General features: G+C 46.1%; 1 protein-coding gene across 4 annotated transcripts in view; it reads left to right on the top strand.

Annotated features, from left to right (window-relative positions):
- Positions 1–25,704, top strand: part of Macroh2a1 (macroH2A.1 histone) — a 63,654-nt gene extending 37,950 nt beyond the window's left edge. Inside the window, exons 5-9 of one of the 4 annotated variants that reach the window (XM_027941002.2) lie at positions 1,740–1,850; positions 10,736–10,826; positions 15,341–15,430; positions 17,690–17,864; positions 24,943–25,704. In XM_027941002.2, the coding sequence (XP_027796803.1) occupies positions 1,740–1,850; positions 10,736–10,826; positions 15,341–15,430; positions 17,690–17,864; positions 24,943–25,108 (633 nt within the window). In that variant the 3' untranslated portion in view covers positions 25,109–25,704. Of the gene's footprint in view, positions 1–1,739; positions 1,851–8,902; positions 9,003–10,735; positions 10,827–15,340; positions 15,431–17,689; positions 17,865–24,942 lie in introns of all 4 variants that reach the window. The other 3 variants (XM_027941003.2, XM_027941001.2, XM_027941000.3) reach the window with 3 other exon arrangements.
- The last annotated feature ends 1,799 nt before the right edge of the window (positions 25,705–27,503 follow it).

Genomic DNA, 27,503 nt, shown 5'->3' with positions numbered 1-27,503 from the left:
AGTTTTGTGATAGTACAGAGGACCAAGTGATGTTGCTGTTTCTGATATATGCCAACAGCCACATAGTAATCTCTTATCCATTGGTTTTAATAAACATTTTATATTAGAATAGCTTTAGATTTACAAAAGGGCTATAAAGATAGTACAGAGTCCTTGCATGTCCCTCACTGTTAACAGCAGTTTCCCTATTGTAAATATCTTACACTCCCGTGGTACACGTGGTCTTGACAAAGCAGCTGACTTTGGCACAATACTATTAAATAAGCTGCATCAGTCTGTTTTTCCATGGTCTCTCAGCTGTTAACTCGATTAGGTATTTCTTCTGTTTTGTTGAAAATGTGGAATTAAAAACACCTGACTTTGAAAGGGTTTGTTACCAGCTAGTTCCCATATTTCTGGATAAAATATTTTTTCTTCTTTATATCAAAGCCTTGGAACTTCAAATTGAGTTCATTTAATTTATGGAATATAAGTCAATAACCTAATTGCCAAAGTAGTCCTTATTGTTAAAGGCACCAGCAAAATTAGGTGTTATTTTTCAATGTAAGTGAAACTTAATATGCACATTAATGAATTTGAATCCTAAACATGCAAATGGCTAGGCCACAGTGCCTCCCTTAGGTTATTGCCCAGGCTCATCCTATTTCTTAGCCTTGCTTTTCTTCCTTTGTTTCCACTGGGCCATACCTTGGGAGTAAAGTACCTTTTGATAGTGATTAGGGGAAGGTTAAAGGGAAAGTGTCTAAACAAAACTTGCCATTATTCCCACTATCCTTATGCTATAATATATATGAATGCTAAAATTCCCAAATGAACCAAATATCCATTTCTATCACAGGTTCATTCTTAACAGAAATATGAAAAAGCATGTGTCTTGACCTCCAGAATAGTGTGTTCTGTTGGTGGTTACTCTGGGAAGTGGGAAGAGGGTGGTTATGAAGGAACCCAGTGTGTCACCTCAGCCCCAGGTGTAGAACCTTCATAGGGCAGATTATGTGTAAGAGAAAACACCTTAGGAAGATGATCCTCTGGAGATTGGTTTATTTAAAATTATGGACAGCATACGCCCCTTGGAAGGCCCTCCAGAACTCCCGTGCACACATACTTCACTCTGAATGGTGCTGGGGAAGAGGCCCAGAGCCTGCCAAGGCCCATGGCACTGGGGGCAGGATACCAACAGCCCTGTGTGCATCCTTCTTTACAGCTGGGCTTTATGAAGGAAAGTAGAAGAGTCCTACCTTCTTGGGTGGGAAGGTTCAAGCCTGTGGTCCTTGGGATGCTTGTTAAGGACTTTTGAGGACTAGAGACCTAAAATAGTTTATTTTCTTCTTAAACTTGAATGGTGCAGATATCTAGAAAGGAAAGAAACTTGAGGAGATGTTGACTTGGTCTTAATTTTTGACAATGGTTCTCTTTCTAAACTATCACAATAGAGTGAAGTTTTGCCTTTAAGTTGCTTCTTAATGGAACTCTGGGCCCTCAAAATAAGTGTGCAGTCCTCCTGTGGGAAATGCTGAGAGTTGATTGTGGTTTAGTTTCCTGTCTTCTCCAAAATGTTATGGGCAAGGCCTCTGAGCTGCATTCCCATTAAAAAAAGCCCAGACTTAGGCTGGGATTGTAGCTCAATGGCAGAGCACTTACCCAGCATGGAAGAGAGGGGAAAAAAAGAACCTGAAGAAAAATTCAGACTTGTTGGTCCTGCTCCTTTGGCTCTCATTCTGACTCTTTGTTTGTGCAAGAAGAAGCAGGGAGAAGTCAGCAAGGCAGCCAGTGCTGACAGCACGACAGAGGGCACGCCGGCCGACGGCTTCACCGTCCTCTCTACTAAGAGCCTCTTCCTTGGCCAGAAGGTAGGTAGCTGCACTTCAGCCTGCTCCAGGGCCCCGGGGCAAGGCTGGGGGGTCCCCAGGGCTGCTCCAGGACCCACGGGTGGACAGAGCTGCAGGGGACTTTGGGAGTGGCCCAGGGAGGGCTGAGGACTGAGAGAGGACCACAAAGCTGGGGTGGGGGACTCTGGCGGGTAGGGATGGGGAGACTGTGGTAAAGATGGTGGGAGTCTGCCAGTTGGTATCAGACCCTTGGGCTTAGCCTGGGGAATGAGCTGCTTTTGTGGGATAACCTGGTCACCAGACAGCATGGGTGGTGCAAAGGGAAGGATCTGGCAGGCAGCCTCCTCATTCTCATGGATGCTGAAGGTAGATCTGATCCTGGGAGGGGACTTTTTTCAGAGGTACTAATTGGGCACTCGGGGCTTCTTCACTGAACCACCAGACGATTCTTCAAGCCAAATGTTTGTCTGTTTTAACCGTGGGCAATATATTTTCAGCTGCCCCAGTGATGCAACTTTGCAAGGACGCCATGGTTTTGTAAAAGATAATTCACTTTTATTGAAAATAAAAATGATGCAAAGGCTTTTAAGACCTGAAAATGAGAGTACATTAATATTTCTCTATTAGCACCAAAAAAAAAAAAAGAGGGTGGGGAGAAAGAGAATTAAGCTTTGCTTAATTTTTTTTTCATTCTTCATTCAAAAATTAAAGGACTGAATTTGACCTTCCATGTAAATTTGTTTGGTTCTAAGGTGGTAACAACATGGTTCAGAAGCTGCATCATTTTTAGATCCTCACTGTCGATTTTCTTTAGCATCCCAGTGACACGGTTCTCTTGCTCACATCATTGCAAGTTCTCCCCCCAGCCCTTCCCTCTTCCTGTCACTAATTGCACTCAGTCTCTCATGATGCAATTCCTGTGGTGGACTCTGTGTTCCAGAATCTAACCATTGCTGTTTACATTTTATAACCATTATCTGTATTTCATATGCATTTTTCAAAAGAAAAAAAAAGCAGTTTTAGTTGTCATCTTAAGGTCTGAGGCTTTAAAAGTTTTTGTTTAAAATACATGTACTTTTCATTTAAAAATTTTCAACTCAGCAGTGCAGGCAACCACCTGGGTTTACTTTCACACCCTTTAACATGTCCTTTGGGGAATGTATTGAAAGTTAATGTGACCTGTCATCCAAATTGCTTCATTTGAAAATAACATGTGAAAACCTCCTGCTATTCAGAATTAGCTCCTGTGTGTTCTAGATCCCAAACATAGATGATTAGCCAGGGCTCCCAAACCTACTAAGCAGGTACCACATTATTGCCCCACTCTGTCCTTGGACTCCAGGTCCCTGGCCTCTTTCTTCCGTGTTCTTGCTTCCTCCTGCTGGCCAACCTCAGATCAGAGCTCAGACCCCCCTTGCTGGATGAGCTCACATAGTTCCAGAATAGTAGCACAGAACAATACAAATGCCCACATACAAACAGAGATGCCCTTCTTGTCATGTTGCTCTTCAGAAATGAATGGGATCAGACCTGTGTCCGCTGCCTGGAGCCCTGCCTGGTAAAGGCTGTAGACACCTTGATGGCTCCCATCACAGAGTTGGGCACAAGTCTGCTCCTGGCAGCTCTCCTCCCTTTTGGGTACTTTTCCTAACAGGCCACAGGGCAAGCACCACAGCAATAAAAAAGTGCAGATCTGGCTGATACTGACTCTTAGGGCTAGGAAGAAGGACCAAAAAACCATAGAAAAGTCTCAATACTCTATAATTTAGACATATTGCCTAATGAGGAGAATGAAAGCACTGGGCTGGATAGTGAAACTAAAGGGCCTGTTAGATATCTTGGCTTTTGGTGAGGTTTGGTTGAGCTGGAGCCCGCTGTAAAATGGTCACCAGTAAGAGAAGGGGCTGATGCTGACAGCCTTCCTTTGCATCTCACATGCTTTGTTCTCTTAGCTACCATGAAACTATCCTTCCTGTTAAATGTGCTTACAACATAATGAGCTAAAATTCATGCACCCAGGAAGAGGTGCCCTGAATATCCAGCAGGGCAGGCACCTGTTAGCAGGGCAAGCTGCATCTTCCCAAGTGTTGCTTCTCAGAATAAAGTAGCTTATCAAGTCAGCCTGGGCACCAGTGTTAGAAACTAAGATGCCATTGTCCTTTCTGGAACCTTATACTCCTGCAGCATGAAATGGAGTTAGCATTTATATTTTAGAACATTATCTTTTTTTTTTTTTTGGCAGGGGTGGGTACTAGGAATTGAACCCCTATGCCCATGCTAGGCATACATCCCCAGCCCTCAGAGCATTATTCTTAAGCAGTACTCTCAGGCCCTTTATTGGCTATTACTGTCAGGTGAAAATCATTGCATGTGGTATAAAAGGGGCAAGAGTCATAAAACTGACTCATATAAAATTTTACACAAAGCACATTGCGAATGTTGTTATTACAGACATGAGTTTTGATTTGGATTTTAGTAAATGTTTCAAAAGGGTACTGTAGAATGATGACTGTATGGTACCCTGTGTTCTATGAATCTTATTTTTCCATCTGTGACAGTGAAATCAGTGCTTGAATATTGCAAGCAAACTGAGGTGGAGAAAGGTGATATTGTGCTTGCTCCAGCCCTGTAAGGCAGAGTTGCTAAGCTACTCACAGGAGGAAATGGCCCAGGGCTTAGGAGCAGGGACCTAATTGTTGTTGTTAATGATGTATTTCACATACTGAAGACTCCGGAGTGATTGCCCTCATTAAGCTATGATTTTACCCAATGTTCACACACGTTGTTGAATTGTTTTAAAAAAGAAAACAGTGCTATGAATCTGAATCCACTAAGTGTTTTTGCTTCGTGGTTCAACTGAGATTTGCAGCCTTTTTTCAGAGGTTTTAAAACCTGATGGTTTTATTGCTGAAAAACACTTCCAATGTGTCTATCTATAAATCTGTGTCGGTGGTAGTAAATGATTTAGGTTTCTTGGTAGAGTCAGTATTATTTGAAGCAGTTGGGAAGGCAGTCTAAGGAGGGAGTGAGTCTCCCTCCTCTCAAATGATCAGGATCATGGATTCAGCACTGGAAGCCATTAAAGGCCAGTGACATGGGGGCCCAGGGACTTCCTCCCCCTTATCATGCCCACTTCTTCTGGTGTTGAAAAGCTGTATGGAAAGAGGGAGCTCTGAGGCAGCAGTGAGTGAGAAGGAGCCCTTCACCCTTTTCCACCACTCTGGCAGATGACCAACTTGTGAGGCCGACTAGGGAACCATAGAGTGGCTCAGGGACAGGCCTCCTAGAACCTGCTCAAGTTTTATGGTTCCTCACTCATTCCCCATCTCCGCCCCCCCCCCCCACCACCATGTGGACCCCAGAGAAAGCACAGTTCTCTTGAGAAATCTAGAAGTAATTCCATAGAAGATACCTACTTCCCATTCCCTTTAGTGGAAGTGGACATTGGGGACAGAAAAAGAATTGTATTTTGGGGGGGGCTAGCACGGACACATGAGAGCAGCCAGGCTTCCTTCCTTGACCATTATGAGGGACACCAAAATTTGACAGTTGTAGCTAGATCCAGCACGTTATTCAGCTTATCATTAACAATCACTTTTATTTCCTAAAATTGAATTTGTGACCAGATTATATTTTTAAAAAAAGATTTTACTATTTCCTGTAACCAAATAGGTCAGGTCAATGAAGGCTGCGTGTCCTTCTATAGCTGCAGCCCACCTGCTTCTTTCCTGTCATTAGTGATAGACTGCCTCCTGGCCTGCCCCATGTAGTAGGTGCCAGCCTCCCATCCAGGTGAACCAGGTTGGCTGGGAGCCACCAAAAGCCCCATTTCATCTCAGAATTATATCTAAGGATGTTTCATGTTCAGTGCTAATAAGACTATAGCCACCGTAGGAAAAACTTGGGTACAGCAGGCATCACAGACTGGCTACAGCAGAGCCACTGAGGTTAGGATGATCAGACCTCCACCATGGGAGGGATCTTAAAGCTAGATGGGCTCAGTTCCTTTCTCCCAACTCTATAGCCAAGGGGATGCCCTTCTGTTCTGTAGTTGACAATACCCTGTGGTTGTTCTCTCCAGTGGCCAACAATCTTCACAGCTGTTTTAAATTCCCCATGCTGTGGTTTAAAACTTAAGTTTCTCATTTTTTCCAACGATAGGACAAAGTAACCACCTTATTAAAATTCTGAAATTGTTCATGATCCTCCTCCTTCTTGGCAAATGAAACTGTTCTTGGGAATTCCCACAGTTGCCCAGAAGTTTGATTTGTGACCCACAAGTACCCATCCTCTGCATGTACTTCATATGTCTACATGCTTTGACTGACAGGAGGCCTCCCATGGCTGGGGTGTCTTGGCCCTACTACACGTATTTATGTGTAACCAGCTGGACTGTGGAGTCTTTTCCAGACTTGTGCATACATGGTCCATTTGCCCCCAGGCTTGGGGTTTTCCTCCTGTCTAGGGAAACTACTGTCTTTTTTTATGATCATCTCACTATTGGCCTCTTTCCACTGTCCAGCCTGCCCAACCCAAGCTGATTACCCATTTGTCTTTCCAAAGTGTCTGAACCAATTTGTCTTCTTCCCTTCCCATCCCGAGCACACAATTTCAAGTCCAGAGTATTTTTAAAAATTTCATATTCACATATATTTTACACCAGTAGAACTATTTTGTGGCTCAGCCCCATAACCTGAAAACTTCTGCTGAGCCCTGACACAAAGTAGAGCACAGTTAGACAATCTCAACTCTAGCCTCATCCTCAGATGTGGGTGAGAGAGCAAAACAGCACTTGGTTGGCTGGGAGTTCCCAGTGCTGAGCAGTAGTGGACCTGAGCTACCGTGGTCCATGCTTCTAGGAGCAGGCTGCTCTGGTCAGAAGAGAACGTGAGTCCAGAGAAAGCTGGGAGTTCTCCAAGGAACTGAGTTAGGCTTACAGCTGTTCCCTCACTTCAGCAAAGTCAGTCTGCACAGTTTCCCCAGAAACTCCTTTACCCTGGACAGAGACTGATTTTCCCTAGGACAATCAGAGGAAGGCTCCTGAGGTCCCTTGCTGGCTAGATGAATCAGAGACCATAAAAGTAGCTGCTTTTCCAATGAGGCATAGCTGAATATAAATCCAGAAGCATCTATACAAATTGAAAATGATCATGTGAATTTTAAGGATGTGTGGTTGTTTTTTAACAAAAAGAAATCTTTCAGGTATATACTTAAAAATCTAACCATCCATGCCATGCCAAGTGTTTCTTTCCTTTTTTCTCCTTTGCTTCCCTCACTCACCATCCTGTATCTCCACACAGTGTAAGATGTTTTAATTTTTAATATTTTTGGTAGGGCAGGGATTAGTTTGAGTCTTTATAAACTACATTTGCTAGGGCTTAAATTCAATACTAAATAACATAGTAAAGCCTACCACCTTATTCTAAATCCTGAGGGCTCACTTGCCTTACCCTGATGCTCCAACCCAACCCTGCCACTCATACCCCTTCTCCTTGAGGGCAATGGTCAGGCCTGGCCCTATGCTAATTATCTCTTTTCTGTGCCTCTGTCTGGCACCATAGCCTTGAGCTGCTGAGATCCCCCTTAGGCCTCCTCCAGATTCAGGGATATAAGTGTCCCCTAAATCAGCCTGTGGTACTGAGCACAGGAGCAACAGCCCAGAAAGTCCAATGGAGAAAATTAGTCTCTCTTCTGAGTTTTTAACTTAAAATGAGGGCCACCACCCTGTGACAGGGACTACATGGGGTCCTTTCTTAACTGTGTAACCAAATTTATTTGTACAGCTGCTTTCTCCTAAAGAATAACTTTTAGTAATCAGTTCCCTTTTTTGAGAATCTGGCTCCTTCTAAGAATCAAACATGTGGTTTTATATTTCTCATGCTTATAGAGTGTCAAGTTTTTGTTTGTTTGTTTGTTTTCTTTTTAACAAAATGCTTGACCCTGGAAATTCAGCAGCTCAGAGCTCAGTTACCAAGAGCCTCTTTGCCCAGAGTCTGTACAGCCTCTTATCCGAGTGAGCACCAGGACCAGAGCTCCTGCTCCACTGGGCCCCACAGGCCACAATCCCTCTCCCAGCCTGGTTCATGGTAGGTTTGAGCACCAGCTCCTCTGTGGGCTGCTTAGGTGTTGCACTTTTTTGTAGTTGTTAGGACTTTACATCATTGAAGAAACTTTATTAAAGGACAGAGGGCAGGCACATGCAAACTTACTACAGATACTTGCATCTGAAGAAAAGGAAGGGAGGAGTAGGGCCAGGACAGCCAAATCCACAACTCACTCCTCTCTTATTCAGTGGCTCAGGGTTGCCTTGGCAACAGAACAGCAGTGTAGAAGACAGTCAGGGGGTCTTCAGAAAGAGCCAGATGGCTGGTCAGCCTCAAGGAAACTGCTCATAAGCCATCAACTAGGGACTCTGACCTGACCAACAGGTGAAAACTATTAGGACATTGTGCTGCTGGAGCATTGCTGTTTTCTTTCTGGGTTCCACCAGAACTTCAGCATTACATGACTAATAAAATTAAGTCATTAAACAACAGACCTCTTGTTCCTTGCCACCCCTGAGCAGGGGAGGGGAACCCACCAGCCAGCAGTCACAGTGATGGGACAGCCTTAAAGACCCATAGCCACTTGGAAGACAATGGCAAAGCTACTAGGGGCGTACCCAAGCCAGTTACTACTCCCTTTCACACTGCCCTAGTGCCCAGGGGCGAGGACAGTCACAGGTGCCACCTGGCACTAAGCACTCTGATTCTGGGTCCTGACAGCTGCTGTACTTTGGTCCCCAGGTCACAAGTTCCTCTAAAGAGAGCCAATCCCCCCAATACCTTGTGCTTCCCTTCTGACCTAGGCGTCACCCCACAGCTGTGAGCACTCTGCCTAGCTTGCTTCCTTTCAGCACCCCAAGCGACATTGGAGTCTTCTGATTGAAATGGATCATGTTAGCCAGCGCCTCCCTATTTCCCTCCATGCCCAGTGCACTGTGAGTGTCCACTGCTATCACCTGTGTCCAGGGCTCACTTCTCTGCGACTTGCAGGCTCTCCTGTTATTTCCCACCTCATGCTTTTCTTTTCAGCTGAACCTTATTCACAGTGAAATCAGTAATTTAGCCGGCTTTGAGGTGGAGGCCATAATCAATCCTACCAATGCTGACATTGACCTTAAAGATGACCTAGGTAATTGGGGATGGGGTTCGGCACCACCAGCTGTCAGATGAAAAGTTATGGAACCCAGAATTTAGACTTTCATCCACCCAGACTCCAGAATGGTCAAGGCAAATTTTCAAATCCTTGATTGACCTTCGAGTACAGACCTTAAATATTACTTCAAGCTGTTCCAAATGGAAATGGTCTGATGTATTTCCTTGAGTGTGATTGGCCACTTTCCCCTCAATTGCAATGTTTATCATCTAAATTCTCTTCCATAATGATCAAACTGACTGCTGGTTACTTGGGGGGGATTTTTAAACACGTGGTGTTTTTTTTTTTTGTTTGTTTGTTTTCTTTTTTCCTTTTCTTTTTTAAACTGAACAGTCTCAGGTAACTACAAAATGATAGTTTCTCCATTTAAGCCTTGATGAGGAATGACGCTCAAAGCTTGAAAAGGAAGACACGCTACATTAGTGTGCCACTGAGCTGTCTTTCATTTACAAGCAGATTGGCTTGTCCCAAATTTACCACCTACTGACACTTCTCCCACTTTTTCTATAGTGAAAATACTGAATGGCTAAATGCCCCTTAATGAATTATTTGGCCAAGACAATTATTTGAAATAGAAGGGCAGCATCTCTTTGAATGTGTTCCTGTGAAGGAAACTGCCTCAGGGCCATGGTATCTCCTGCTCAGGAGGGCAGAGAGTTTAGGGCAAGCACAGAGGTACTCCTCAGATGTCCTGTGTCTGTTTCATCTTTTCATATAAGGAATTGTCAACTTAGGGCACTAAAGCCGCTTGTCCCCTTAGGGGTAGAGAGCCTCGCCAGGCTATGCAGATACCCACAGAGACATTGTCATTCTAACACTGACTACAGTGTATTTTGTGTTCCTTTAGCTCCCAGCTGTGGCCACTTTTGAAAGATGGCAGATGCCTTGTTAGGAGAATTGCTTATTACCAGCCTGGGCCCACTCCACACAAACCAAACTGAAGTCATGGGCTTCAGTTGGCTGAAGATGTGGGGACTGAGACTTAAAATGTCCTTCTTGAACTGTTTTTCCAACTGTCTCACACAATACTTTAAAAAAGCCACAAGCTAAAAAATAAAAAATGCAAAGATAATATTCAAGGTACATTTCATATTTAAATATATAAAAATAAGATTTACTAGAATAAGAGACAGGCCTGTAAAAGTATTTCTACCCATTGAGGGAATGAAGGCAATCCTGAACACACATCTATACTGTTTTCAGGTTTTTGAGAGCTTCCCCTTGAAGGCAGACAAAATGGTGAATGCCACAAGAATGAACATCAAAGCCTGCAAGTTGACTACTGCAGACTAAATGGAGAAACTTGTTGTTTTGGTTGGCCTGATGGTCCACATTTTTTTTAAAAGCAGATGCCATGTTTTAGTAGCCTTCTCAGTGGGGTGCCAGTGTTACAGGCTTTTGCGAAGTGAAATGGGGCATTTGTTGTTTTAATTTCTTTTAACCTTTGGAAATGATCTCATGTGTGTTTCTCTTTTTTTGGACTTGTCATTCAAATGTTTAATTTAAACATGTCACATTTGATATTCCTCCTCCTCCTCCTGTCCTTACCCCCATCCACATGTGCGCACACTGCGTGGACTGATTGCCCCCTGGGCTCATATGTTGGAATCGACCAGGTAGGACAGCCCTGCCATTGGGGCATTAGTAAATGTGCCTGTGCGTGGGTCTCGGTCCAACACAGTTGATCTACATTTGTTTACCTGTTATAGTTGCAAGTTGTACAGGCTGACATTGCCTCGATCGACAGTGATGCTGTCGTTCACCCGACAAACACTGACTTCTACATCGGTGGTGAAGTAGGTAATGCCTAGCCGGGTGCTGCCGAGTGTGTGTGTGCATGGTCAGTCGGCCGCCGCAGACAGCTTGATCCTTTGACAGCTATGCAGGGCTGCATTCATTTCACACTTCCAGCTGTCCTGACCTTCCCAAGGCCTCCCATCCCTGGGTTGTGAACCAGAGAAATACAGCTAGCTGTCAGTCAGGGTGCATCATGCAGCTCACCAGTGGGCACTTCTGGTTTGTAAACTGGCTCAGCAGCATCATTTCTTCCCTTACTTCCTGAGGCACAGCTTTGTTGGAGACTGGGTTCATAGAGATCTTAGGGAGGATTTGGTGAGATGGGCCGCATGCTTCTAAGACCACTTCTGTGCCCTGTAAAGAGTGGACAAGGGGTATGAAAACCACCTCACTTATGATGAGAAGTCCCTAGACAGCTATTCTAGATCCAGAAGGCACCTTCCTCTCCTCTGGCAGCTGGCAACCCAATGTAGGTTTCCTCCCCTGCATGCTCACTAGCTAAGTGTGGCCAAGGCAGAGAGCACTGAGGAGGCACATCCTGTGGCAGTGGATTCACAGCGTGGGCATCAAGGCCCTTCTCCAATAATGCTGAAGGGCTTATGTAATGAGGCATCCGATGGTAATCCCCAAATTAATTTCTAGCTAGAAGTAACTTGAATCTTAGCCTTAACATCTTCTGGTTATTATGGGGCCCAGGAAAGCCACTTAACTCCTGGATACCTCAGTTTCCATAACTGGTAATAATAAGAATTACATGAACTGTAGGCAGAGTGCCTTGTCTGGTGTCTGTCTTGTGACTGGTGCTTGCTGTATGGTCTCCCTCTGATTGCAGATGTGATTTATATATACATTTGCTGGGCCTGAGAACAGCATTCTCAGTATTCAAATACAGCTTCCAAAGAGAACAGTGACATTCCTGACAAGTGCCAAGTACAGTCATTATGACAGATGAGGAACTTAGGACTTTGCTGAATCCTGGACACTAGATATACAATAGCACAGAACCCTGTGGCTGCCCAGTTCTGTTCAGTGTCACTAGCAGAGGAGCCATTCAGTCTTACCCGGACCACAGGATTTAGGCTCTTTGCTGTCCTGAGCATTTTGGACTTCAGACATGGATGGACAAACTGGATGAGAAAGTCGGGATTTGCCACCTGTGCCAAGGCCAAAGTGAAGTCAGACTGTAGGCAATTAAAATAAACTCTGCTTTCATAAGATTTTAGAGGAGTTTAATAGCTCTTAAGACAGGGAGCTTAAGAGAAAGATGCTTCTTTTCTTAACCAAATTAAAACTTGATCAGAGGGAAGTACTTATATGGAGAAAAATAAATAAATGAACAGCAAAGGGCTAGTCCTTTTTTTAGCTGGGGGGAACAAAGGCCAGTGTTCATCCTGCCATCCAGAGCATTTGATAATGGAAATTATGAAGCTCCCTGGGCAAGAGGATCTCACCCAGGCCCAAGGAGAGGAGAAAATTGGTCAACCTGCTGTGGCCCACGGAAGGCTATGTTAAGCAGGATTATCCAGGCCTGGGGGAGAGCTGGAGGCTTTGAGACAGGGTGGCACCCAGCTAGGACACAGGCCCCTAAAAAGCCCAGTCCTTTCTGAGCTGTCAGTGGGGCTGGACTCGGATTAACAATGTTGCTAATGCTTTATTTACCTCTGTCATGCTTGCCCAGGCACCAGTATCATAGGGTCAGGAAGTAACCTGGGCCCAAGGTCAAGCCCCATATCCCTCACTGACACTGTCCTAGCTAGGACAAACCTCAGAAGGAATAAAGCCTGCCAGGGCTGGAACCCAGTCTTCCAAAGCCCACCTCTGTGCTTGCTGTGCCTGGCAACCCAGTCCAAACTAGAACTGACCCCAGATGTCTCGTATAATCCCAAAACAACCATCAACCAGATTCATACATGGCCTCAATTGGTTCCAGCTCCCACCTTGATGTGTGAGAGGGGAAAAGAGGAAGCTAGGGAAGCAACCACTCCACTTTTCATTTTCGGTGTGAATTCCTGAGTCCCAAGACTGCTGGAAGAAGGAATTCGAGTGCAGGAATGCTTAGCCCCAGTGATTAACTTTTACCCATCAAAAGTTCTTTCTAACAGTGAAATAGACCACAGGCTTAGCCTGACATTTACCCAAGCCTAAATTTTCGCTTAGGCTGTTTTGAACACTGATACTTATGCCTGCTTTCTAAGCATGAAATAATGTTCTTGTTCTCATGGGAGTAACACATGTTTATGCTTGGGGGCAAATAAGCCAATTGCTTTATGATTAACCCTGAAGTTAAGCCTAAAAAGCAAGAGTCTTACATTAAGAGTGTTGACAATATGGTTGAAAATGGGCCTGTTTCTTGTTAAAAAGTACACGTGTGTCTACATGAACATGTGCATACATATGTGTGTGTAGGAGTCAAGTCCTGACTGGGTTGATTGCCTGCAATCTAGGGTTCAGTTTTTTTTAAGTTTGGGAAATGCATTAAGTGTATTTTAACTTGCAATTTCACTTCTAATTAAAGCAATATTTAATTATAAGTAAAAATTTTAAAGTAAACACTCTTCCTAAGATAAAACACCTTTAATTAAAAATCAGCCCATTTTCTTAGGAAATATTTTGTACTTCAGAAAGTCTTTATGAATACAGTGCTGATCTTGTTTTATTTTCCAAATTTCCCAGTTTTTACAAAATGGTAGATATGATAGAGAATGAGAACCTTAAATAATCCAGCCTGTGGCATATTTGTCACCCCATCTCCCCAAGCTTGAGAATGGGCTAAAGGGGAAAACTAGTCTTGGGATCCAGCTGATTTGCACTCCTGTATTGGGGTCTCACAAGTAACCTGGGCCCAAGGTCAAGTCCCACATCCCTCACTGACCCTGTCCTAGCTAGGAGAAACCTCAGAAGGAATAAAGCCTGCCCAGGCTAGAACCCAGTCTTCCAAAGTATCTGCTTCCTGATGGGTGGAGTTTGGGCCAGGAGGCCCAGAACCTGCTCCCTCAGGCACATGGCTCATTCAGCTGCCACCCCTGACATTTAACTTTATTACAGACATGCAGCAGCAGGTGACAGTCTCTGGATGTGACATTGTGACACCTGCCATGTAAAGCTTCTGCTGCTTTTCAGGACAAAGGGATAAGAGCAGTCTGAGTTAATGATAAGTGACACAGGATCCAAAGTTTATTCCTTTGGAAACCTAGCCCTCAGATCGCCAAGAGTCTCCCACAGGCAGGGGGCTGCTAGTCATGCTCATTCTCGAACCCCTGACTTCCTGCAGCAGGGCGGCAACAGGTTCAGTTCCCGCCATCATCCCTGGTTCTGTCTTATTTGTGACAGTGCCCAAGCTGTTTGCTTTTCTTTCCAGACACTTCCTGGGGTTGATTCACCTCTGCAGAACAAGCCTGTGAATGAGGCAGGTTTTGCTAAGATAAATAGACATAATCCATCATTACCCAGTGAATCCAAAGAGAGCTGGGGCTGGTGCATTCTGATATAATTTGACCCTCCTTACCAGAATCACACCAGATACACCTTGAATTTTCCAAGACATATGGTGAATCTTAAGGGGAGTATATTATCCTCATGTGAGGAAAAGTACTTTAAAATGTGCAAAACTAAGGAAACAGAGCTTAAGGAAGAATCAGACCCCATTCTGGCCAAACTTTAAAGGGTGATATTGTCACTAATTTTGCTGCTTTTTAGCCCACGTGAGATGTTAACCCAAAGTTCTTACAGGTGTTGGTGACCTGGTTTGAGAACTTGACTTTCATAGATGTAAATGATCACTTAGCAAGCACCCCGATTCTTAAAAGCACCATATTTTGTTGTTTCAAATTTGATCTTGAGCAGTTAGCCTTCTTTTCAAACTTTTATACAACCCAGTTCATCTTTAAGCTCTGTTTCTGATGTTACCCTCCTTTCCCTAAAATGATTCTGAATCGTTAGTGTAATTAAGAAAATACTGTCTGAGGCCTTTTTTTTTTTTTTTATTCACATATTACACCAAAGCTGCAAAATAGAAACTAAGCATGCAATGTTAGTCCAAAGGGGGCCAAATATGAACACTTTTTTCTGGGCCTCCTGCCAAGAGGAGAGGTGGCTGCTCGATAGGGGCATGGTCTCCTGCTTCACAGACCTCCTTATTTGGGGCTTCTCCCCAGAGACATAGAAGAAAACCTAGGGCAGGCAGCCGCCTTGGAAGTCAGTGCCAACTGGGCTCTGTGCCTATGTAAAGCATGCAGAACAGGCATCTTCACACCTCTGGCAGCATCACTGAGGCAGATCCAAATAAGGGGCAGGAGAGATGTGAGTAGAGGCCGCAGTGCCAGGGTGGTAATTGGCCCATGATAAATCCCTTCTAAATTTCACTTTCCTGACTGAGCCAACGCGTAGTTCCTGTTTTGCAGCCTTATGGAAATTTAGCTGGTCAGATCATTTAAAGTACGTAATCACCTGACATGCTAAGTGTCTATGTGTGCTGCAGGCACAGAATGGCACTCTGATCCTACCCTGTCCTTATCTAGGAAACACGCTGGAGAAGAAGGGTGGCAAGGAGTTTGTGGAAGCTGTTCTGGAACTTCGGAAAAAGAACGGGCCCTTGGAAGTAGCTGGAGGTGAGGTGGGGAAGCTGTTGTGCTCATTTGGTGTGTCACATGCTATGTTGGGGAGATGACTTAGAGTTCAGAGGTGAGTGGCAGTGCAAATATATCTCCCGGGGCGAGGGCCCTATAAGGATTACCACTTAGAGATTTATCACATGCAGATTGTCAGGGGAGCTTAAGGTTTGTGAAACTCACCTTTGCAATTAAAAAAAAAAAAGTTAATAGCTCTTATAAGCTTGGCATCAAATTTTAAGGAATTACAGAAACTGAGTTTGGCAAATCTACAAACTGGGAATTCTAGACAGTGATAATGAACCATCTGCAACAATTGCTGGTGGCAGATGCAAATTAATAATTTTCACCCAACCACCTGTGTTTTTAGTGGGAAACATAGAAATACATATTTCTAATTTGCCATTCCTGATGGGAGAGGGAATAAAATTACTTTGAGCCTGACATGGGCAGAAACATTGCTTAAATCTAGAGGCAGAGTATTTCCCACAGCTGCATGCCTGAATTTTAGAATTTTAGGTGATCAGTCGGGCATGCAGGACAGTGGCCTCCTGAGTCCGTGCACTTTGGACTCCAATTTTCTTTTATTAAGGACCCATTCTATCAGTAAATCCTGCTTGTATATTTAAAGTGAATCTTAACTCAATATGGACATCAGTAATTACTACATGATGTCCACACAGGCTCTCTGTCAGCTGGCCAACGAGGCCTTGGCCCTCTCTCCCCAGTGACTGCACATGACCCCCATCCTGGGCTAGTCTCGAGGCCTGATCTGAGTGAAGGAGCAGCATTCCCTTTGCTGACCTGAGTCTCACCTTTGCTCTGCCATTTCTGATCTGCATATAAGGGGCATGACAGGCAGAGCAGTAACTTAAGTTACTGTTGCACCAAAGTTCCATGTTGCACAAGGAAGTACACACACAGCATTAGCTACCCAGCCACAAGCTGCTGGTCTTTCCCCTTCCCAGGCCCTGCCAGTATCAGCCCATAGACTTTCCCCCCCAGTGCTCCTGTTTGAGCCCCACTTGTGGCCCTCCACATTTGCCCCCACACACAGAGAGACACAGCTGAGGCAAACACATTAGATTTAGCATGGTTCAAGATAATTTTACTTAATAACAATACATTTTGTTCTTATATATAAGAGCTGTTTTAGAAAATATTATAAAAATTATAAAGAAGAAAACAAAATGTACTCCTGCTCCACTGCCTGGAGATAATCTGTTAGCATGTTTCTTTCCAGCCGTCCATGCATAATTTAGCAGTGACTTCAAATATGGACAAACCAGTGAGTTAAGCCTCCTAATCATAAGTTTCTGTAGGGTCAGCAAGCTGAACCAAGACTCACACCCAGACCCCACTTTTGTTAGTTTAGAGCTATTTCTACAGCACAGTGCAATGCTATCCACAGATCACTTCTCCTGTGTCTCCTAGTGCTACAATCTTAACCCATACCCCTTGGACAATGCTGACAGGTATTCCTCAAAGTGGGTTTTGGACATACCAAACATATATACATATCAAACCACGATGTTTGGGTATTTACTGTAGCAGTGGGTTGGAGACATTAGCACACAGAACCTGTCAGACATGCTGGCCCTGGAGCCACCTTCTTTATGGAGCATGTTATGGATGGGAGAAAGGAACAGGCTCATCGCTGCTCCTGTATATGGCAGATGTGAGTCCCTAGATCTAACAAGGGAAAGGTGGATCTCTGAGGAGATGAGTACTTGGAGATGGGCTCCTCCTCCAGGCACAGGAAAAGTTGCATCTTAGCGCCCTTATCATGGTCTGCCACAAGTAGGCAGGATCAGTCATGCATGAAGGATGGCCACAGAGAGGGGATCATGTTGCTTAACACTCTCTCCTAGCAGGCTTATCTTGAATGGTGTCTGGAAGACGTAGAGATAAATCATAGTCATTGCAAAATTCTGACACATTGGGTCGCATTAGATGGATAGAGCCCAGACATCCGGCATGCTTCTGAGGCAGTGCTCACTACAGTCTGGGCTAAAACTTTGGTGGGCACACATCCAGTGCCAGCTTTCTAGGGGTGGGTTTTGCTTGACCACCCCCAAATGAGGAGACCAAGGGATAAGCAGTTTCCAGCTTGTGCTGATGCTAGAATTGCCACCCCACAGACAGCTGCCTTCCTCTGTGGACACAGGCCAGCAGAGGCCCGGGGAATGCATGCTTTAAGCGAGAGAGCAGGCTTGTGTTTGGCATCTTGTGATGTGCACTCTGTCTTGTCCCCTCCAGCTGCTGTCAGTGCAGGCCATGGCCTGCCTGCGAAGTTTGTGATCCACTGTAATAGTCCAGTCTGGGGTGCAGACAAGTGTGAAGAACTTCTGGAAAAAACCGTGAAAAACTGCTTGGCCCTGGCCGATGATAAGAAGCTGAAATCTATTGCATTTCCATCTATTGGCAGCGGCAGGTATGGGCACTCTTGTCATCATGTCAGTCGTGGCTGTATTTCTCTGTGACCCCTAATTGTGACACTGTCATTGTGGACAAGGCCTCCTGAGGCTGCTTCAGACCTTGCTTTGGTCAAGGAGACCAGAGCATGAGAAAGGGAAGAATGCCAATGTTAATCAATAGCAAGGGCAACTGAGCAGTCACAGAGAGACAGACCCCAGAACACTATGAAACTTGAATTATGATAGCAAATGTCATCACAGAGGTGATTAAGGTGGACAGGATGGGAGGTGTGGACATAGGAGTACTAAGATTGTGATCTTCTTATAATAAGCAAGTTAAAAGCAATAATTCTGCCCCCAAGCTACCACAGCCTTGGGCAAAGCCCTTTATCTCTGTTCTTTTATTCCCAAAGCCCCTTCCTCTCCTGTCCTGCTGCTCTAGGTGATCCGATGACCTGCTCTGCTCCACCTCCCAGCCTTCAAGTTATCCCCAGGTAGACTCGCCAAGGGCTATAGGAGCAGCATGATTGCCCCCGAGACAACCCAGAGGGCCACCACTAGAGGAGTTTAGTCTTTAGCAGCTAAGGATGCAGATAGGCCTCAGCTGCACCCCCACAGCCTCCCTGGCCACACACTCCCAGACCAACAAGTAGCCTCTCGGTTTTCTGACAGGGCAGTGCTGCACTGTGACTTGGGGGCCAGGCCTGGAATTGGCCACTCACCAGCTGATTCACAGCATATAAATGAACCCCCACTCTGAAAACAGGTGTAATTAGTAATCACCCACTTCCCCAACCCCACTCCATGTAACGTCTCAGGGTGTTCGGAAAGCTGAAGGAGTTTTTAGAGAGAGAGTGCTTTAAGAAACCTGCTGTGACACAGGGTCCGTGGTCAGGAGAATGCCGCCTCTGAGATTGGGGCGGCATCTCCTCAGGCCTCTTGGCTGAAGGAGGCTGGAGACAACAGCTCCATGGTGTGTGGATAGGGCGCCAGGAGGGTTCCTGAGCAGAAGACAAGCAAACGCACCTGCGCCCATGCATGCACGTACGCACACTCCACACTCAACTACACCTCCAGAAATGCACGGTGGAGAGCTGCCGACTCCACTCGCTTTCCTACTGTTTGGACGGCCATCTTTATTTTCAGTGACTATACTTCATTCTAGTCCCTTTTTTTACCAAAAGCATACATGAAATATCTTTTAAAAAGTCAATACCATTTAAATACACATTGATATCAAAGGCTAGCAGAGTTAAAATATCTAAAAGCCCTTTTGATTGGCTCTAAGAGCACCTGGCAAAGACAAGCATCCTTCATAATTTAGTCAGCAAGCACTCAGCTCAACTTTCCCTTGAGTGATGGAGCTGCATTATAGGTGCTAAGGCCAGTCCCAAAGTGGATTCAAAACCATTTTTCTCTTAAATGTTTCTGGGTCAGAGCTTGAGTAACCATACTCCTTGCTTCTCCCACCTTCTCATTCCCCCATTTCTTACACAAGGCCTTTTTTTTTTTTTTGACTGGCGGGGTAGGGGTTGCCAGCATGGTACTGTGTAACCTTTGGTAAATGAATCAACCTCTCTGTTTCTGGCCTGCCTTAACCTCAAGTCAGGCCATAGGGATTACCTTTCCTCACAGATGGTTCTGTGGCTCAGTTAATTAGTGCTTCGGATGCACTTTGATCTACCCTGATGAAAGGTGCTTCCGAAGAGCAAGGCAATAGGAACCTTTATTGGCGGTAATAATTTCACGCTCTTTCATATGGCTATTGGGAAATTTTTAATTGAAGCATAAAAGTAATTCCCATAAAAGAGCATCTGTTATTACAAACTTATTTACATTTTTCATGGAGTAAAAAGTTTTTAAAAATAATCAATCTAAAGCTTTTAAGAGGGCGGAATGCCAAAGGCAGCACACGTGTGGGGCTCCCTGAGCCACATCTGTCAGGCAGACCTTGCTGCAGCCTGGGAGACAGCTGCCCTCCTTTTCATGAGGAAAGAATGGGATTACACCAGGGCCAGCAGTAAATCAGGGGGGTTCCAAGGGAAATAAGACGGCTCGTCTGTGGCATCCAGTGTCTCTGGAACAAAAGTCACGTTGGAACTAAAACAATAGAAATACAAACATGGTCAAGAGCCAGGGTCACTTTCTCTCGTGGAGGCCATCAGCCTCCAGCTCCTCAGCCTCAGTGGAGGCAAATGTGCAACCCTGGCCTAAGCCATTTTAATCACAATACCAGTGGACAGCCCTGCATCTCAGCTCTTTGACCTTAGGAGGTAACCCTTGCTGAGCGCACGTAGGGAAGGGCCAGTTTGGGGGCTCTGATTAAACTTTCCTTAGATTTATAGCTTAAAAGGAAAGCTCCCTTTGTGTTTTTCAACCTACAATTTATGAGGATTCACAGAGCCCCTGGCACTGTGGTAAAGCCTTTAGCTATACTGTCACACAGCAACCCCAAGAGGCGACATGTCACTATGTCCATTTAAAGGCAAAAGTACCTGAAGCTTAGCTAAATAACTCCCCTGAGGTCACCAGCTTGAGGACCATGCAGAGCCAGGTTCTGCGGGAGGCCGCTGGCTCCAAGGCCTATGCCCTAGGCAACCCTGGTGCCCTGCCTGCAGGCTCTGCCTGATTCCACCTCCACATGACCTGGCCTTCAGCCTCCTTGCCCCTCATCTTTGACTTTAACGAGAAAGGGCAGAAACCAATGCCAAGCCTCTGAGCTGGCAGAAATTCCCCATCAGCTGATTTGTGAGCCCAGGTGAGAAATGGTAGAGGCCATCCTTGGGCTGCCTGAATACAGAGGACCCATCAGCCCTTCTGGACACCACTGCTGTCAGTTGATGATTCACCTGGTCTTCACCTCAGGGTGGGGGAAATTCATACAGTCAGGCCATCACTGAGTTCAGAGCTGGGAGGACAGTAAAGACCAGAAGCAGCAGCGCAGGACAGAACCTGTTCTAGCAGCAGTGATCCACACGTGGGGTGACAGCGAGGCTTCCAAGACCTCCGCCCTTCCCATCTCCCAGATAGCCAAGATGATCAGACTGGGTTGGCCCAGCAGGAACACAGTCTGCCTCTGCCCTACCCAGCATCAATGGCCAACTCCCATCTGTCCCTCCAGGACATCTGCTTGGAGCCTTCATCCCTGGATGGAGCTGCTCTTTGTGAATCCCAGGTGTCCCTAACTGATCTGCTCCTCACATTTTTTCCCTGGAGGTGAGATCTCAACAGGGTGCCAGCGATGCTCCACACTGGGAGAGAGCTTAACAGAGTAAGAGGAGCAGCCCTTGTGAACCCAGCATCCCTGCATGTCCAAGTAGGACAGGGGTCCTGTGTGTGCCCCAACCACTGCTGAGCAGGCTGAGCCAGGACTACACCAGACCCTGACAGCCTGGGCTCCCCTGGCACCAGCCTAGGGAAACAGGGGCTAGGACTCTGAGCAAAGGCTGTTCCAGAAACAACTGGAATGATGCCAGGGGACACTCAGACATGGCTTTAGGAGCTGGGGGAGGGGTAGTCAAGGCCCAGCCCTGCGTGCTGGAAGTGCATGCCATGAGCACAGGGCAGGGCTATAGAGAGGGGCATACATACAGGTGGGACTGGTGGTGGCCCCAGCATGCTCTTCCCCATGGTGTATAACCAGTTGAGGAAACTGATGCTTAGAGAAGATCACTCCCAGCCTGAGGGCAGCTGGGTCAAACCCAGTCTGACTCTGGAGCAGAAGCCCTTTACGTTCACCTGCTCTGTGGCATCCCATCTCTTCTGAAGGGCAAACAGTCCACAGGGCAGGTGACTGTCACAGAGGTAGTCAGCCTGAGCCGAGGAGGTAGACCTGGCCAAGCAGGAATGGCCCTATTTAGAAGGATATGTGACCTGCAAGGGAACCCAGCTAGCCAAGGAGCCAAAGATGAGAAAAGCCAAGAGGCACGTTGCTCCCACAAGGGGCTCAGTGGGGTGGCACTGCACCAGGAAGCCTGTGATGTACTGTGCTGTGACAGGCCACCAACCAGGCCCACAGCCCTCCAAGAAGACAGGGCATTGCAGGTTGAAGGGCTTCTCTCTGGGGGCCTGAGGTCAACGTTGTTAGCACAGGGTGATTACAACGGCAAAAAAATACCCTGTCACAAGGCCTGGGGTGGAGGGCAGTTCACTGGGTGAGCCTTAGAGAGGATCCCCAGAGACCACTAGCTTCTAAATGAGGACTGCACCTCCCTGGTAAGTGAACATACCAGCTTCTTCCATACTCCATGTTCTCCATTTCATGGGACAGAGACCAGGCCCCAGCACACATGGGCACTCAGATCCATGTTGGCACCAGGAACTCCTGAGCTCTTCGCTGCTTTGCTTCTCTGGCCTGGGAGGGTGGGGCTGTCAGGGCATCTGTGCATCTGAGCCATGCCCCGGCTGCCCCTGTTTTGAGGGTGCAGGGCTGGGTATATAAAGCACTGAGAGCATCTGACAACTTCCAATTTGTTATAAATGCTTCTAATTGTAGAAATAGGAAACAGTTGGGGTTCCTGCCTGAAAACTTCAGGAAGGCCATCTTCTTTGCCATTCCTTCCTGGCAGCCTGCATGGTCCAGAGCAGCCACAGTCTCATGGAGGGGCTCCTGCTTTAGGTTATGGTTTCGTCAGCAAGAGTTTTCCTACAAACAAAACCTGATTCATGTTCACCCAAAATTAACCTTTAAGGACAAGGCCTGGCACATCCTGACAGAACAGCCTGCTCTCCATTAGCAGAAAGGTACTGTGAGGGCCCTGCAGGTCCAAACCTCTATTCCATACCTTTTTCCCCAGTTGTGCATCCTTAACCTTTGGGCCTACTTTGTAAGCTCAGATTAAAAATCCATGCTGGCCATGTGTAGAACAGGGGTTCTCAAAGTGTGGTCCCCAGATGTGCAAGATCAGAAACTCAGCAAGCTGTTCCAGCAGACTCTTCATGATTCTGGTGCCGGCTATAGTTTGAGAACTTTGATGTAGAAGAATAGGAAAGAACATCCCTCACTAAAATCACAAACCCATTTTCAGGGGTCTAACACAGAGGATTGCAGAGCCATAGAGGCTCTGTGTGAGAAATTGCTAGGCCAACATGAGTGACTGGAATACTTTTTGTGCTCCATGGAGAACTGTGGGCCTCCCCGTCACAGGGGCCCAGGGCCACATTTTCTGTGTGTGCCTATATCAACCACATCTTACCCAGCTTGGGAGAGCTAAGACTATAGCTGCAGTGGCCCAGGCAGACCAGTTGCTGGGAGGCCTTAGGGCTGCAGCCTTGTCCCAGGGCCACACAAGCCAGGCTGAGCAGACAGAAGGAGACGGGCCATAACTCTTGGGCTATACCACAGACTGCCACTCCAGATAGTTATACATGCCTTCCCTCAGCCCAGTTCACCTGTGGAGGTATGAGGGGAGATAGGCAGGAAGGCACTGTCGTTGGAGAGTGCAGAGCTTGCAGAGTACATGCAGAGAACAGCTCCTCACAGTGCTATCAGTCTCCACACATCCAAGCTCAGCCCACTTCAGGAGCCCAGCCACAGCTGGAAGCAGCCTGCACAGCTGGGAAGATGCTCCTCGAATGAAAGGTCACATTCACCTCCCCCAGCAATTCCCAGACAGTCTAGCCTTTGTGTCTTGTTCCAAATAACCTAGCCCGTGTGCTCCTTGCTGCCTGTGAAAATGGTCATGGCAGCTGTGCCTGGCTGAGCTTTCAGATCTGAGAGTGGGCATGGGTGACAGACAAGTGACCTGCCCACTCTCATCAAGGCCCTTTTCCCTCACTTCCCTAGCATGTGTAAACCCTGGGTTCAATCCCTGGTACCCCCAAAATAAAAGAAAACCCTCTCCCTACATGTCCCTGCCACCATTCAAGCTGTGGATGAAGCCATGTTTTATCAAAAGCAAGTCACAGAACAGTTTTGTGAGCATGCAAGGCTCTGAGCACTGACAGTAAGATGTTTGTGGCTCTCCAAGGGATCACTAGATGGTTCAAAACTCACTGGTATGCAGCAAGTGAGGCTAAAAGTGCTGTAACAAATTCCTGTCTCGTGTTTGAAAATTTGCCTACCTGCTAGCAGGCACCCTACCTGAAGGAGGTGACCAGCAGAGACAGGCTGGCCCATCATTTCAGATGCTTGTGTGTCCATGGGCTCAGTTGTCAATCTTCCAGTGAGCAAAGAAATCCCCCTAAAGCTGGCCCCAGACTCTCGCCCTCAGTATCCTTAACCATAAAACATAGTCAGCAGAGGATTTGAATCCAGGGCCTGCCTCCAAGTCCTGGTAATTTCCACCAGACCAGGCCAGCTATCTGGTAACTGTCACCTTCCTCGGGGTGCCCTGGATCATGTGTACACAGTGTTAACTAGGAACAGCCTTAGACACACACATAACAGTGAGTATCAATCTTCCCCATCCTGAGTTCATCTTAAATTCTGAGCCCCTGCCTCCCCACGTGACATTTACTTTAAATGGAAATGCATGGAGACTCTGGGATGAGAAGCTCATTCAGCCTAGAACTCTTCTGTGCTCTTAGCTCCTAATGCCTGGCCTCTGGGGTGACACTGGCTGATGTGTTTTGGAGGCTAGATTCTGGGACAGTGGCTCTTGCAGCCTTGAATCTAAAGGCTGGTGTAAAGAGATCATCCTGCATGTGTGGATGAGGTCAGCACCTTCCCAGAGAACCTCCAGCCTTCTTCAGGGATGGCACCCACTTTAGCTGTGTGGCTTAGGGACAGCACTAGAGGCAGGGACGGTGGGAAAAAGAAGCAGGGTTTGTGCCACCCCTGGAAAGCTTAATGCACATCACAAAACACTGTCCTGCCACTTGCTGGTTGTCTTTCAGAAGACCTGGGTGCCTGCTTCTTGGGAGGCACACAGTGCACTCTCCTGTGCCACACAGTGCTCTGCCTGCCGCCTGCCCCCAGTCTTTAGGGTACTGGGGTTTCTCATACCCATGTACAAGCAGCTACAGGGCTCAGTGAACACTGACACAACATGGGGCAAGATGCTCAGATGGTCTTGAGGACCTTCTGCAGGAGAAGACCCACAGGAGGACCACTGTGGCCACCTGGTTGCTGATTGCCTGCTTTCTATCCTGTAGGAACGGGTTCCCGAAGCAGACGGCTGCCCAGCTGATTCTGAAGGCCATCTCCAATTACTTCGTGTCCACCATGTCCTCCTCCATCAAAACGGTGTACTTCGTGCTTTTTGACAGTGAGAGTATAGGCATCTACGTGCAGGAAATGGCCAAGCTGGACGCCAACTAGGCTGAAGAACTCCAGGACCAGCCCACAGCGTGTCCCCTGCCTCCAATTTGAAAGAAAATAAAGAAAAAAATTCCCCTTCACGCTTACTGGGAGGCAGGAACCCTTTTTTTTCAGTTTTGCTCATCTAGGGAAAATAAGGTTTTGGTTTCCAGTTTAATTGTTTTTGACCTTCTAAAATGTTTTACGTTAGCACTGATAGTTGGCATTACTGTTGTTAAGCACTGTGTTGCAGACCGTGTCTGACTTAGAGTAACCTAGGAGATTTTATAGTTTTATTTTAATGAAATTCTGATTGACGCAGAGCAGTGGGGAGAACAGTCCCTTTTACATGTCGCAGAAGCCAGGAAGCCCCATTTGTAACCGTGTGTCGTGGTGCTCTATTGTACACCCAGTGGCGTTCTTTTTACTATATTGTTCTTTTTTTTCCTCAGAAGAAAAAAATCATGAATTTGCAACAGACCTAATTTTTGTTTACTTTTTGTCTTAATGATAGATTTGAAAATGAAAGATTTAAAAGGCAGAACAGAATCTTTGTCCTTAATTATATTTGCAATTTGGAATTTGTGTGAATTGATTTAGTAAAATGTTAAACTGTTGTTGCGACTGGCATGTTTCAAGTTATTATACCTGTGAGCTGTAAGGGTGGTGGGCAGGGACCATCTGCTGGCCCCTGGTAATTTGCAGAGGATTCATGTAAAGTCTCTTCTTGGGAATGTACCTATAGCCACGTTAGGGGTGAATGGCAGGCTAGAGCTCAGGGTACCATTTGCCACTTATAATGACACGGTAAGGCAGGTCCTGTTATTTGATATATTTTATAGCTGAGAACACTGAGGCCTACCTAGTAACTTGCCTGTGACCACACTGTTAATAAGTGACAAGCAGATTCAAGCGCAGATGCCAACCTGTGAGATAGGGCCCCTAATGGCACACTCTAATCAGTGCCAGGAGTCCATTTGGCCTTGGTGCTGTTTCTGACTCAGAGACAGAAACATCTCCGTCCACCATCAAATGATCTAGATGGAGATGAGGTTTACATAGCTTCTCAGTGAATTGGATTTCCTTAACTTTAGAGAAACATCATAGGAGTAAATGCTGTATTTTTTCAAAGATCTTCCACTAGATGTCGCTCAAAGGTTTAGGAAGTACCTAGAGAAAAGGGCCTCAGGTTTCTGCTCTGATTGCACAAAAGAATAAATTGCATTTGTCAGGCTTTGCATGAATTATTTACCATAATCACCTAAATGTTTCTAAACTTTGAATAATCCAAAGTACATTGTGCCCCTGAGATGTGGGCACATAGAAGAAATTCTTTTTAATGAAACTCAGGGAAAGAAAGCCAACAAACCACCTGGGATTCCCATCATCTTTAAACCACCCAGTTAACTTTTAAAACTGGGACTAAAAACTGTTCTCTGATGTCAGCCTCATGTTTAAAGCAAGAAAAAGAAAGGGATCACTACTTTTAAAAAAAATTGATGGAACTACAGGAATCTAATTTTATTTATTTTTTGGTTCTGGGGCTCTAACCCAGGGGTGCTTTACCACTGAGCTATATCCCCACCCCCGCTCCCTTTTTAATTTTGAGACAGGCTCTCACTAAGTTGCTGAAGGTCAACACTAAATTGCTGAGGCTGTCCTTGAACTTGCAGACTTCCTATCTCAGCCTCCCAGGTGGCTGGGATTAGAGGCATGTACCACTGCATCTAGCTAGGAATTTCTTGAAATGCACATATGCCTCTATTCACAAGACAAGTTTGCAATTAGTATAATTTGCCAAATGAAATTATTTGAGGGGAGAAACCCTGCGGGATCTTGAGCCTGGTGTTGTTCCCCAGCCCAGCTCTACCCTTGGCTATGAGCATCAGCTGCAAGGCAGACTTTTGGAGAGTGCTGTGGGCTGAGCACCCACCTCTATCCTGCAGCCCTGAGCCCAGGGTGGCCTCAGGCAGACCACATCCACTCCCACTTGCTTCTGAGCTTGTCAAAACTCAGCAGCTGGGTTTTGTCCTGAATAATCCAGATTTTTTCCTTTAAATGTCATTTGAAAACCAACAAGGCTCCAACTGGGACTCGGCTGACAATGGTAACTAGTGTAGGTGTCCTCTCCATACAGTATTCATTACTTCTCATAACAACCCTATGAGGAAGGCACAACAGATAGGTAAAGCATATATTCCCTAGGTCACACAGTGGTAAATGGTGGAGCTGAAATTTGAACCCAGCTCTGATTATACAACCAGACCTCTCGCCACCCTCCCTGGAGCTAGATTCTCCTTTGGTATCTGCCCCAATATTTTGTTCTCCCTTAGGCAGGGCTTCTTGCCTACTCATTGATAAAGCCTATGTGGCCAGCCTTGGGGGCATAAACAACCTGTAGAAGGAAAGATGAATA

Source organism: Marmota flaviventris, chromosome 5 (assembly GCF_047511675.1).
Source record: "Marmota flaviventris isolate mMarFla1 chromosome 5, mMarFla1.hap1, whole genome shotgun sequence".
In the NCBI taxonomy this organism is placed as follows: Eukaryota; Metazoa; Chordata; class Mammalia; order Rodentia; family Sciuridae; genus Marmota; species Marmota flaviventris.
Note: the sequence above shows the minus strand (reverse complement) of the source record. Positions and strands in the feature narration are given on the sequence as shown.